This window comes from Grammomys surdaster, unplaced genomic scaffold, assembly GCF_004785775.1.
Source record: "Grammomys surdaster isolate TR1022 unplaced genomic scaffold, NIH_TR_1.0 125996, whole genome shotgun sequence".
NCBI classification, from domain to species: domain Eukaryota; kingdom Metazoa; phylum Chordata; class Mammalia; order Rodentia; family Muridae; genus Grammomys; species Grammomys surdaster.
In genome coordinates, this window is record NW_021620812.1 from 3,878,717 (window position 1) to 3,890,243 (window position 11,527).

General features: G+C 48.8%; 1 protein-coding gene across 1 annotated transcript in view; it reads left to right on the plus strand.

Annotated features, from left to right (window-relative positions):
- The first annotated feature begins 9,355 nt into the window (after positions 1-9,355).
- Positions 9,356-11,527, plus strand: part of Slc44a5 (solute carrier family 44 member 5) — a 288,577-nt gene continuing 286,405 nt past the window's right edge. The window contains exon 1 of the mRNA XM_028754317.1: positions 9,356-9,707. Coding sequence (XP_028610150.1) covers positions 9,674-9,707 — 34 coding nt within the window. The 5' untranslated portion in view covers positions 9,356-9,673. The remainder of the gene's footprint in view (positions 9,708-11,527) is intronic.

Consider the following 11,527-nt stretch of genomic DNA (forward strand, 5'->3'; position numbering starts at 1 on the left):
AAACACAAATTCCTGATCAATTCAAAGAGCATCAGAACACCCTCTACACCCACCACCATCACCATCTACCCTGATAGCAGTCTCTCCTTTCAGCCCACACTCTCAGCTCTCCAGGGAATGGACAGATAATAAATGGAGAGCCTTCTCTCTGGATATTAAGCAAGCCTCTCTTCTACTTCCTGTCCCTTGGAGACTCTTGTCCTAACTCCTTTTCCTGTTTCTTTCTTTCTGGAAGACCCCGTTTATTGATGGTGGTAACCAACTCTGGGCATTGATGGTGTTTCCGTTCCTGCTCCGTCTCCTCCCAGCTGGAGATCCCCATTGTTTCATTTTCTGTTAAGAAGAGAAAGCAGTTGGGAAGGATCCACCCATCTCTGGCTCCAGCCAGAGCCTAATTGAGGCTGGCCAGAGTTCACACTCATTATTTGGCTGAGGTTGACATTGTCCCAGTCTTTTTTTCTCCACCAACACAACTATGGCCTCAGAAAGTGTGTCACCAAGCTCAGCCTCTCTTGCAAAGCTCTTTGTCTTCTCTTAGGTTGGCTACCAGGTTTTAAAGGGTATGATGTAAAACTACCCTGACAGTTTGAATGAAAATGCCTCCCATAGACTCATAGGGAGTGGCCTTGTTGGGGGGCGTGGCCTTGTTGGAGGTGTGGTCTTGTTAGAGGAAGTGTGTCACGGGGTGGGAAGCCTTGAGGTTTCAAAAGCTCGAGCTGAGTCCCCAGTGGCTCTAAATCTAGAACTCTCAGCTGCTACTCCAGCACCGTGTCTTCCTGCATGGCATCGTGCTTCCTACCATGAGGACAATGGACTAAACTTGTGAACTGTAAACAGCCGCAGTTAAATGCTTTCCATAGTAAGAAGTGCTATGGTTATGGTGTCTCTCTCTTCACAGTAGTAGAAACCCTAAGATAGCCACTGTCTAGAGAAGCCTTACCCACTCCAGGGTAAGCACTGGCTTCTTTCTCTCACACTGTGTACCCCTCTTATGTCCGAGCTTACACCTACATCAAAACCTTTTTAAAATTAACTTCAACTTTGCTTCCAAAACAAACCAAAGACCCTGGCGTGAATGCTATTGCTATGTTGCAGCTAATTCAATCTTTTTCTCATTTGCTATTCATGTAATTAAGTTAGACGGGAGGGAGATATCCTATTTTTAGGTTTGGCTTAACTATAATATTTAAAACCTGGACTCTCTCATTTTTATTTGTCATTGGCATAAATCAAAAGTCATAATATTTAAGAATTTTGCTTGAAACACAGCGTATCGAATAAAGTGATTTAAATCTAGACCTTGTAATCAATATTCTGGTCAATAATCAATGGAACAGAGGCCGAGTTTTTAGTAGGTGACTTAAGAAATGAGGCTGTTTGGGTTTGAGAGCTGGTGTGGGGTCTCTGACAGAGATACAGGGTGAATCGGCAGACAGGAGACTCTGTAAACCATGAGACAAGTTCAGAGGGTTCTACAGAGTCAGCTATGAGATGAACCGGCCGAAGTGGGGACTTCTTTCTTTAGTGTCTTAAACATTTAAGTTGGTAATCGAGCTCTTTTTTTTTTTTTTTTTTTTTTTTTTAACGGGTGCTAGCAAACTGTCCGTCACACATGGGCATCATAAGAATGTTGTATCCTTATTGTGCCAGTGAGAAGCCCCAGTTTTGGTCCCCAAATAAACCTGGGCATGGTGGTGTGGGCACAGTGGTGCACGGCTGTAGTTCCATTGGCACGGTGATGAGTAGTTATAGTTCCGTGGGCACGGTGGTGGGTGGCTGTAGTTCCTTGGGCATGGTGGTGGGTGGCTGTAGTTCTGTGGGCATGGTGGTGGGTGGCGGTAGTTCTGTAGGCACATGGGAACGGTGATGCATGGCTATAGTTCCGTGGGCACGGTGGTGCACGCATGACTGTTGTACAGCTGTGGCCCTAGCACTTGCCAGGTTTGCAGGAGAGAGTCAGAACTTGAAGGCCGTGTTCCAGCTTCACTCCATTGCTGTGATAAATACCCCCTCCCCCAGCAAAAATCTACTTAGGGGAGAAAAGGGATTATTTCACTTCCAACTCCAGGTCACAGTCTGTCATCTTGGGAGGTCACTGAGGCGAGAGTTTGAGACAGCTGGTCACATGACATCCACAGGGCAGAGAGAGTGTGCCCTATGCTGGCAGCTTGCTAACTCTTGCCAGTCTTTCCTCAGTTTCCTATAGGTCAGGGCCTAGCCTATGAAGCGGTGCTACCCACATTCAGGATGAATCTTTTATTCTTCTCCAGTGAACCCAACTGAGAAAATCCCCTGTAGCCCAACTCAGTCCAAACTGTCCTCATTGAAACTCTCTTCTCAGGGAATTCTGGGTTGTTTCAAGCTGATGATTAAAACATCCAGTTCGTTGTGTTTGTGACGGCCAGAGGTTAACGTTGCAGGTCTTCCTCGGTCACTTCCTTATCTTTTATCTCATTGAGGCTGGAGCTCACACACTTTCAGCCAGTCAAATTCCAAGGATCCTCCTGCCTCTACTTTCCCAGCAGAGTGGGCACAGGTGATAGATGCCTGGTCCTGATTTTCCCTGTGGGTGCTAGAATCCAAACACAGGGCCTCCTGCTTGAGCACAGTGAGCCGGCCACTCTATAAATCAGACTGGACTAGAATTCACTACACAGCTCAGACTGTTCTCAAATTCATGGCAATCTTCCTGTCCCATTCCCCTGTAAGAAGTAAAAATGAATAAAGGTTCCTTTTCAAAACAATAGTGATTTCAGTCAGTTTCAGTCTAACTGGGTCTCTGCTAACTCCTGCTCATCCCGCTACACCAAACCAAACCAGAAGCCTAGAGTAGAAAATTATTAACAGCAGAGGTTGCCTGACAACCTGCAGACATAACAAGGTTGTGTGTTTGATAAGTTTCAAAATAAAGAGGCCATAAAACCAGAGATAAAACTACATCCAGTCTTTGTTGGGAAATAGCCAAATTAGACAAACATTAGCGTCAGAGGGGAAGATAAGACCCGAATGACCTGTAAGATCACTCAGTTCTGATTGTTCATCCAAGGAAGCGAGAAAGCAGCCTGTATCTGGGGTTATAAAACTGCCCTCTGCTCAACCAGTGCCCCCACCATTCCTGGCTGATACGTACTTTGCAAAACTTGTGAAATAAACATTGTCACGTTAGCTACTCTGTCTCCAGAGCTCGAGATCATGGAATCTCACGTGCTGGAATTATGGGCATGAGCCAGCCCTTGCTCTATGCACTCATTTCTTTTCTGTCAGTCTCATCAAATCCTGCAGCGTGTTAACGAACTGTCTGAGATCCTCTCTGTATAGCTTATACTGGGACCACTCAGTGTGCTTGCTCCCTTTTCCAGCCCTGGAGTTGGTTGAATAAAATAAAATGGATCATTCCATTTGTCTTCATTGCCATCTTGACCTTGACAGTGTGAGGGTATCCTTGGCAATTTGACAGTGTGAGGGCATCCTTGGCACTTTGACAATGTGAGGGCATCCTTGGCACTTTGCTGCTCCCCTGTTTTCAAAGCAGGTAGGATCATTGCTGTTCTGATCAGATGCTCTTCATCAAGCATAGCACGAAACCTATCTCCTGCTCTAGAAAAAAAGTAGAAGTCTCTGGAAGCTTCCTCAATATCTTTCTGTATTTGTAAATGGACTTACATCTTCATCTACCTATGTTGCTTGGGAAAGTGATTGTACTTAAAGAAGGTTGGGATCAAGAAACTAAAAGGAGTGGGGACGACTTAGTACAGACATAGAGGAACCCAGACAAAATTTCAAACGTCAAGAAAGACTTCCTGTCAGGTCTGATGCAACGTCTTGTCCTCTAGGAAGTGCTGTAATCCCTTGACCTCTAGGAGGTGCTGTAATTCCCTGTCCTCTAGGAAGGCGCTGTAACCCCTTGACCTCTAGGAGGAGCTGTAACCCCTTGTCTTCTAAGAAGTGCTATAACTCTTTGAGGGACTTAGTAATTGTTGGGGCTTTTAGTATAAAAGGCGTTGGAAACCAGAATCGTATACTAACAGACAAGTGACCAGAACTTAAATTTCCTGTTGTGAAATGTTTCGTGATTACAGTCTGAAACTAATGAGTGGTTAATTCCTTATTAACCTTTGCCCAGTGGTTCCTTACTCATTGGCTCACGGCATCTGTTATATTGGGGAAGGCACTATCCGCCTGGAGAGTCTTTTCTAAGTTTTCTATCTCAGAACCAGCTTTCCAGAGATGAACCTGAGGCTGTGGAGGATAGTCATGTGACCCAGCGTAACATTGTAAACTTACTTTAAACATTCTGATTTCTTTTTCTTTTTTTTTGTAACTCAGTTGTAGTTGCACTAATATGCACTTACTGACAATCATGGGTTTCTTGTTTCTTTATGTTAGTTACCATCACAAAGGGTATTTCCCTCGAAAAATCTGGATTCCTAATTTTTTTTTTTTTTGAAAAACCAGTGCCCTTGTAATCCAAGGGGGCACGGTAAACTTCTGCAGCCTGCTGCCATTCCCGTATAACCTTAGGCCACCCCACTCCCTACTCTGCTCCCGTGTTCCATGTGTTTAAATGGCTTATGTGATTTATTTTTGCCTCACTGCTCCATGCGAACATTTCATTTGTAACCTTTTAACGAAAGCATACAATGTATGCCTGCGCCACCTAAGAGACACTTGGTCTGGAAAGTCATGGAAGTCACAGGAAAGTCATGATCTTGGTGCATTACAGTGCTGTGCTGGTTTGAATACGAATGGCCCCTTTGGACTCATATATTTGGATGCTTGGTCATCAAGGAGTGGCAGTATTTGAGAGGGATATTAGGAGGTGCGTCATTGAGTGTAGACTTTGAAGTTTCAAAAGCTACGCCAAGGCCAGGCCCTCTTTCTCTGCTTTTGGATCTGGATGTAGGTCTCAGCTGCTGTTCCTGTGCCACGCTTGCTGCCGTGCTCCCTGCCAGCATGATCATGGACTGACCCTCTGAACCTGTAAGCCAGCCCCAACTAAACGGTTTTCCTTTATAAGAGTTGCTATGGGCTCTCTGCTCCTCCCTGTTCCAGAGATCGCCGCATCTTCTTGTGCAGTGCCAGCCTCATCCCGTAGACAAAATGGTGAAGGTCAGTGTGAACGGATTTGGCCGTATTGGGCGCCTGGTTACCAGGGCTGCCTTCTGCTCTCCATCTGGTGGCAAAGTGGAGATTGTTGCCATCAACGACCCCTTCATTGACCTCAACTACATGGTCTACATGTTCCAGTATGACTCCACCCATGGCAAGTTCAACGGCACAGTCAAGGCTGAGAATGGGAAGCTTGTCATCAACGGGAAGGCCATCACCATCTTCCAGGAGCGAGATCCCGCTAACATCAAATGGGCAGATGCTGGTGCTGAGTATGTTGTGGAGTCCACTGGCGTCTTCACCACCATGGAGAAGGCTGGGGCTCACTTGAAGGGTGGGGCCAAAAGGGTCATCATCTCTGCCCCTTCTGCTGATGCCCCCATGTTTGTGATGGGTATGAACCACGAGAAGTACGACAACTCGCTCAAGATTGTCAGCAATGCGTCCTGCACCACCAACTGCTTAGCCCCCCTGGCCAAGGTCATCCATGACAACTTTGGCATCGTGGAAGGGCTCATGACCACAGTCCATGCCATCACTGCCACTCAGAAGACTGTGGATGGCCCCTCTGGAAAGCTGTGGCGTGATGGCCGTGGGGCTGCCCAGAACATCATCCCCGCATCCACTGGTGCTGCCAAGGCTGTGGGCAAGGTCATCCCAGAGCTGAATGGGAAGCTCACTGGCATGGCCTTCCGCGTTCCTACCCCTAATGTATCCGTTGTGGATCTGACATGCCGCCTGGAGAAACCTGCCAAGTACGATGACATCAAGAAGGTTGTGAAGCAGGCATCTGAGGGCCCACTGAAGGGCATCCTGGGCTACACTGAGGACCAGGTTGTCTCCTGTGACTTCAACAGCAACTCCCACTCCTCCACCTTTGATGCTGGGGCTGGTATTGCTCTCAATGACAACTTTGTAAAGCTCATTTCCTGGTATGACAATGAATACGGCTACAGCAACAGGGTTGTGGACCTCATGGCCTACATGGCCTCCAAGGAGTAAGAAACCCTGGACCACCCACCCCAGCAAGGACACTGAGAGCAAGAGAGAGGCCCTCGGTTGCTGAGGAGTCCCTGTCCCCAACACTGAGCATCTCCCTCACTATTTCCTTCCCGGACCCCCGATAACAACAGGAGGGGCCTAGGGAGCCCTCCTTACTCTCTGAGATACCATCAATAAACGTTCTGCACCCATCAAAAAAAAAAAAAAAGAGTTGCTATGGTCATGGTGTCTCTTTGCAGCAATAGAACTGTGACTAAGACAAGTGTTATAAATGTAAATTATACATTAATCACAGTCATATGAAAGGATGACATATCTAACCAACCAAAATTTCCAGTCACCTTTGCTGAGAAAGTGTCCATGCCCGGGAGTGGCAAACACCTCAATCCTAGCACACAGAGGGAGAGATAAGAAGAGTACTTCCATAAGTTCCAAGCCCACAGCACTGCACTGTGAGCTGGGCCAGGCCATCTACAATGTGAGATCCTGTCTCAAAAGCCAGCCACCCAAACAAACAACCACTTCCACAGCCAAACAAGCAAGTACAGTGTCGACACTTTTCTTGTAAGGAATAAGTACATGCTGAAGCATCTCTGGTCTGAAGTGGCATTAATCTCCAGTATTGGCAATTGGTGCTGATGTTGAGTGGATGTTGAGTTGATATACCAGAAGCCTCGAGCAGTCGTCACATCTCCATGGATCTCTTTATGTCATCTAAAACTGAGGACAGGAATCACCACCTAAGCCACAGACTTTAAGGTTAGGATGGAATGAAATACAGGATACGGAAGAAATATACAAATTTGAAACATTATTCTAATATAGGCAGCAATTACAATAATTAGTACCCAGTGATAAAGTGGGAACACACTGGATAGACTTAGCATATCTACAGAGCCTAAGTATTTACATACCCCCAGGATGTGAAGAACTGGAGAGAACTTTGTCTCGTTTGTTTGTGAGACAGGGTCTTGCTGTGGAGCTCAGGAACTTGTAGTCCTCTAGCTCTTCATCCAGGGCGCAGGCATCTGAGTTTCCCCCATTCCATTTTGCAGTGCCCACTGGTGTCATTTCTAAGAGTTTAGGCAACCGTGTTGTTGAGATTTGGTGCAGCTTTCATGTCATGTAGAAAACATGACATTATAGCTCTGATCCTCTGGCTCTTAAGTCTTTCGGCCTCCTCTCCCACGAGGTTCTCTGAGCTTTAGCTGTAAGGGTTGTATTACAGATGTGCCGACTGGTGCCGAGCACTACATGGTTAGTTGCTCTTAGCACTCTGGCCAGCTGTGGCTTTCTGTACTGGTCTCCTTTACTGCCTAAAGGAGTTTCTTTGACCAGAGTGAGAGAGAGTTACGCTATCGAGCAAAGCCGGGTCAGGAGCCACACATCTTCAACTGTTGGGGGTGGAGGGGGGGCACGAAGGCCTTGCAGCTTATTTCTGTCACACACCTTTGTGAGACTCTACTTGCCTGTGTGTAACCCGGAGGTTTCTAAAGAAACAGACTGACGGTAGAATGGTTTATTAGATACGGGACTTACTAGACTGGCTTACAGGATGTAGTTCAGGTCGTCCAACATTGGTTGTTTCATGCCAGACAGGACAGGAATCCTGCAATTACTCAGTTCAGCACCCTGGACGCTCAGCAGGTTCTGATCTGATACCAAAGGCCTGAGGATTCCTGGAGGTCTTCAGCCTGTTCTGGAATCCGGAAGTTGGTTCTAATATGGGAGCGTCTCAGCAACAGGCTGGGTGGACTTGCCAGAGTGAGGCCACGCAGGCAGGAAGCCAAACTTCCTTCCTCCACGACCTTTTATCTGGGCTGCCACCAGAAAGTGCTGCTCTGATTTAGGGTAAGACTTCAAATAAGAAAATACCTCATGGGACTGCCCAGCAGCCTGGGTTATAGTTGATTCCAGATGCAGTTAAACTAACAGCCAGGACTAATTGGCCACCACAGTCTAAGATTTGTTTTTGTGGACAAGGTCTATGTAATCCTGGCTGGTCTGGAGCTCACTAGGTAGATTTGCCTCTGCCTCTGAGGCACTAGATGACAGGCCTGCGTCACACTGCTTGCTTGAAATATCTCAGAGAATCTTTGACATATCGTTTGACAGGACCATGTCCTGTCACCACCAGAAGAATTAAGTGACTCACTCAATTTTACAGAGGTGTAGTGTTCCAAGTCTAGAACTTACCACTGGTTTCTGACTCTGGTGTTTTTTTCTGTTAAACTACACTAGAATTGGGATAACCTTCTGTCTATGGGTATTGAATTATAATCGCTGAATATTAGATATTCATTGGATATTAGTCATTGTGTTGGGAGCTCTACTTAGGAACAAGAAAAGAAAAATGTGAATTTCGAGGGCCTTGGGGAGTTAAACCACTTCTACAGTGTAGATTTAAACTTATGGCCGTCCTCTCACCTCTGCCTTCCGAATGCTTAGATCCCAGACACTAGTCCTGCGTCTGGTCCGACACTCTTTTAAAGCCCTGACTTCTTTATATTTTCAGATTAGCCCTAAACCATAGCTTTTTGCACTGCCTGGGGGCAGTAGCAGGATACCAACCCGCCCCCTCATCAGTACTCAGGAGGGGACAGCTCCAGGAACAGGAGACTTTGAAAATAGGCCTCCTAACCAGAGCGAGAAAGCATGGGGCCCTAGGGCTTAAGTTTCTGTAGGAGGTTAAGAAATCACAAATCACGGCACCAGTTCCCACACCAACCCCGATTGGTGAACTTTATTTGTCTTTTCCTGGCAGCTCAAGAAATGATACTGAGTCCTCAAAATAAAGAGCTCTGGGACCTGAGCAAGGTCACTTGCCAGGGTCTGGTGACAGGTTGTTTGTGGGAATTCACTTCCCTTTCCCTGCAGGTCCTCCAGCTTAACATCCTCAGGAGGACCAGAAGCAGCTGAGACTCCAGCCCATCGCCCAGGTGGGATTCAGGCTGGCCAACCCGCAGGAGCCTGCGGAGGAGGACTGCTCTTTTAGGTGATGGACAGATCCTGTCTCAGTCAGCTGAAGACCCCGGTGCCCTTGGGAAACAAGAATGCTAGACTGGGGCTCACTCCGTTAACCCCCTTGAATCCTTCTGACTAGAATGTCCCCTCCGTCCTCAGCCGCTACCAACTGTCGTTGGACGAAGGTGCCGTGCCAGGGCTGGCGGCGCCCCGCGGGACAGAGGGCTTCAGCGCGTGGGAAGGGGAGTGCGTGAGGAGGGGGACGCGTGGGGAGGGCGGGCGCGGGATCGAGGGAGGTGGGCTGGCGCTCCGGGGACCCAGCGCTGCGCCCTTCAGCAGAGGCGCCACACAGCAGAGGGGGCCACCGTGGCCGCCGCAGAGCGTGCGGGGGGTCGGGCTGGCGGCGGGCAGCGGAGGGGCGACTGCGCCCGCGCAGCAGAGCCGAGTGGAGTGGAGCGCGCAACCTGACCGCCGCCGCCTGGCAAATGCCATCACCGCCACAAAGAGCTCGCTGAGCCCAGGCGGCGGGAGCTCCGGGGGCTGCGCTGCACAGGAGGCTCTGCGCAGCGGACCCTGGGGGAAGGGACCAAGACTGAAGATGGCCCGGAAGAGAAAGCCCCCCAGCAGCCAGGGTGAGTCCTCCTCGTCCCCACCTCCATATCCCTGTCTCTGCCAGAGGTATCGCAGCCAGGCTTGGCCAAGTGGCAGGTAGCTGCGTGCAAGAGTTTGCCTTTTGTAGGGGATGGGGTGGGGAGGGGAGCTTCTGCACAAGGTTGTCTTCCTTAGCCTCGGGGACTCTTGGGAAGGAGTTTGTCTCAGGTTTGGAACCTGGAGACTCTTGTCACCACGCTCCTTTTCTACACTGCTGCTTGGGTATCGGTTATCTGTTGCATTTTGCCTGGCTCCTGAGGAGAAGTGACTTCTCTTGGTTGCTAGAGTCAGTCTCTCTTTCCTGTTCTAACCTCTATCTTTATCTCCTCTAATCTGTCTCTTCCTAGTACCCTGCTTCTTTCCTCTCCTTCATCTCCGGGGGCGCACCGGGTCAGATGGGGGGCACGGGGACGGGCAGGCAAGTTCTGCATCCATTTTCTTAACCTTCCCATCCGTGGTTGTCTGGCTGTCTCTCTCCCCACCCCAACCTATTGTCAAGAGGCCTTGCTACTCGCCCGATCCTTGCGGGATCTTGTCCAGGTTGGCTTGGACTCCAGCTGGGTCATTCCCTTATTGCTCCTTTTGAAATACGTTTCCAAAAAGTTGGAAAGTTGAGGGAGGCTTGGAAGGGATGCTGGGAGGTTGTGGAAAGAGCTTGTTGCTGGGGTAACTTGAGGCACCGCTCCTCACTCCAGGCGGAACCAGAGAAAACCGCCTCCTGCTTGGCGCCCATCAGCCCTGGGGAACAGGTACGCTGAGCACAAACTCAGCGAGGTAATAACTCGCAGCCAGTTCCTTCGCTGGCTGCAGCATAGGGGACAGAGGTAAGGAAGTGACAGGCCACTAAGCAGCATGAGAAGGGCTGCCTATCCAGACAGGAACCCGAGGGTTGTTGCCAGGAGGAAGTGTCGGTGCTTAAAGTTGGATTGCAACCCAGTGGACCCCATGGCTTGTGGAACAGAGACTCCTTACACCGCCTTGGGGTTATCTACCAGAACTGCGATCCCGCGACGAAAGCTGGGCCTAGGAATATGTTGCTTTGGTCCACAGCAGTGCAAGGACTTTGTGTAGGCTTTGCTAGGGGGGTACAAGTTTACTTAGGTACTCTGTCTAAATGTCTGGATTTTGAATGGCTTACTGGAAAGGGTTAAAAATCACCATCCTAGATTCTCCAGAGACTACAAAACACTGCTGGTGGGTATTTCATTGTTGAAACTGTCACCTGCTGACACCAATTGTACTTAAATGACTTTCCTTAAAAGCACTATGACTTCTGGACAGCAGTAGAGGCCTTAGACCACACACCCTCACCCCCATTCCCCACTCCCCACTCCCCACTGAGGAGTCTTTCGGACAGAATTTATCTATGCAAGACATTTTTCTTTCCTTGCCACATAGCAAAGAATTTGTGTAACCTCAGATTGACAGGGTGCTCATGCTACGCTGTATGAAGCCATATGGCACCGCGGTGCCCAACAGAAGGACGGATTTCAGCATGGCTGATGTTGCTCTCCACTGGCAGGAAGGCAGTTCCTACCCACCCAGACTCGCAGACTATAAATGGCCCATGAAAGTGCAGACTCTCATTCTACAGTATGTGCTAGCTGGGGAAAATCTCACTCTAGGAGTGAACCTGCTCCGCCAAGGCTCGGAAAGATTCAAGTGAGGCCGAAGGAATGACAGGGAGTTAACAGAAGAGATGTGTGGAAAGACACAGCCCCTTCCTCCCCCCTCCCTTCCTTCCTCCCTCTTCGTCTTCTCACTCCTCTTCCTCCTCCTCCTTCTTCCTCCCTCTCCTTCT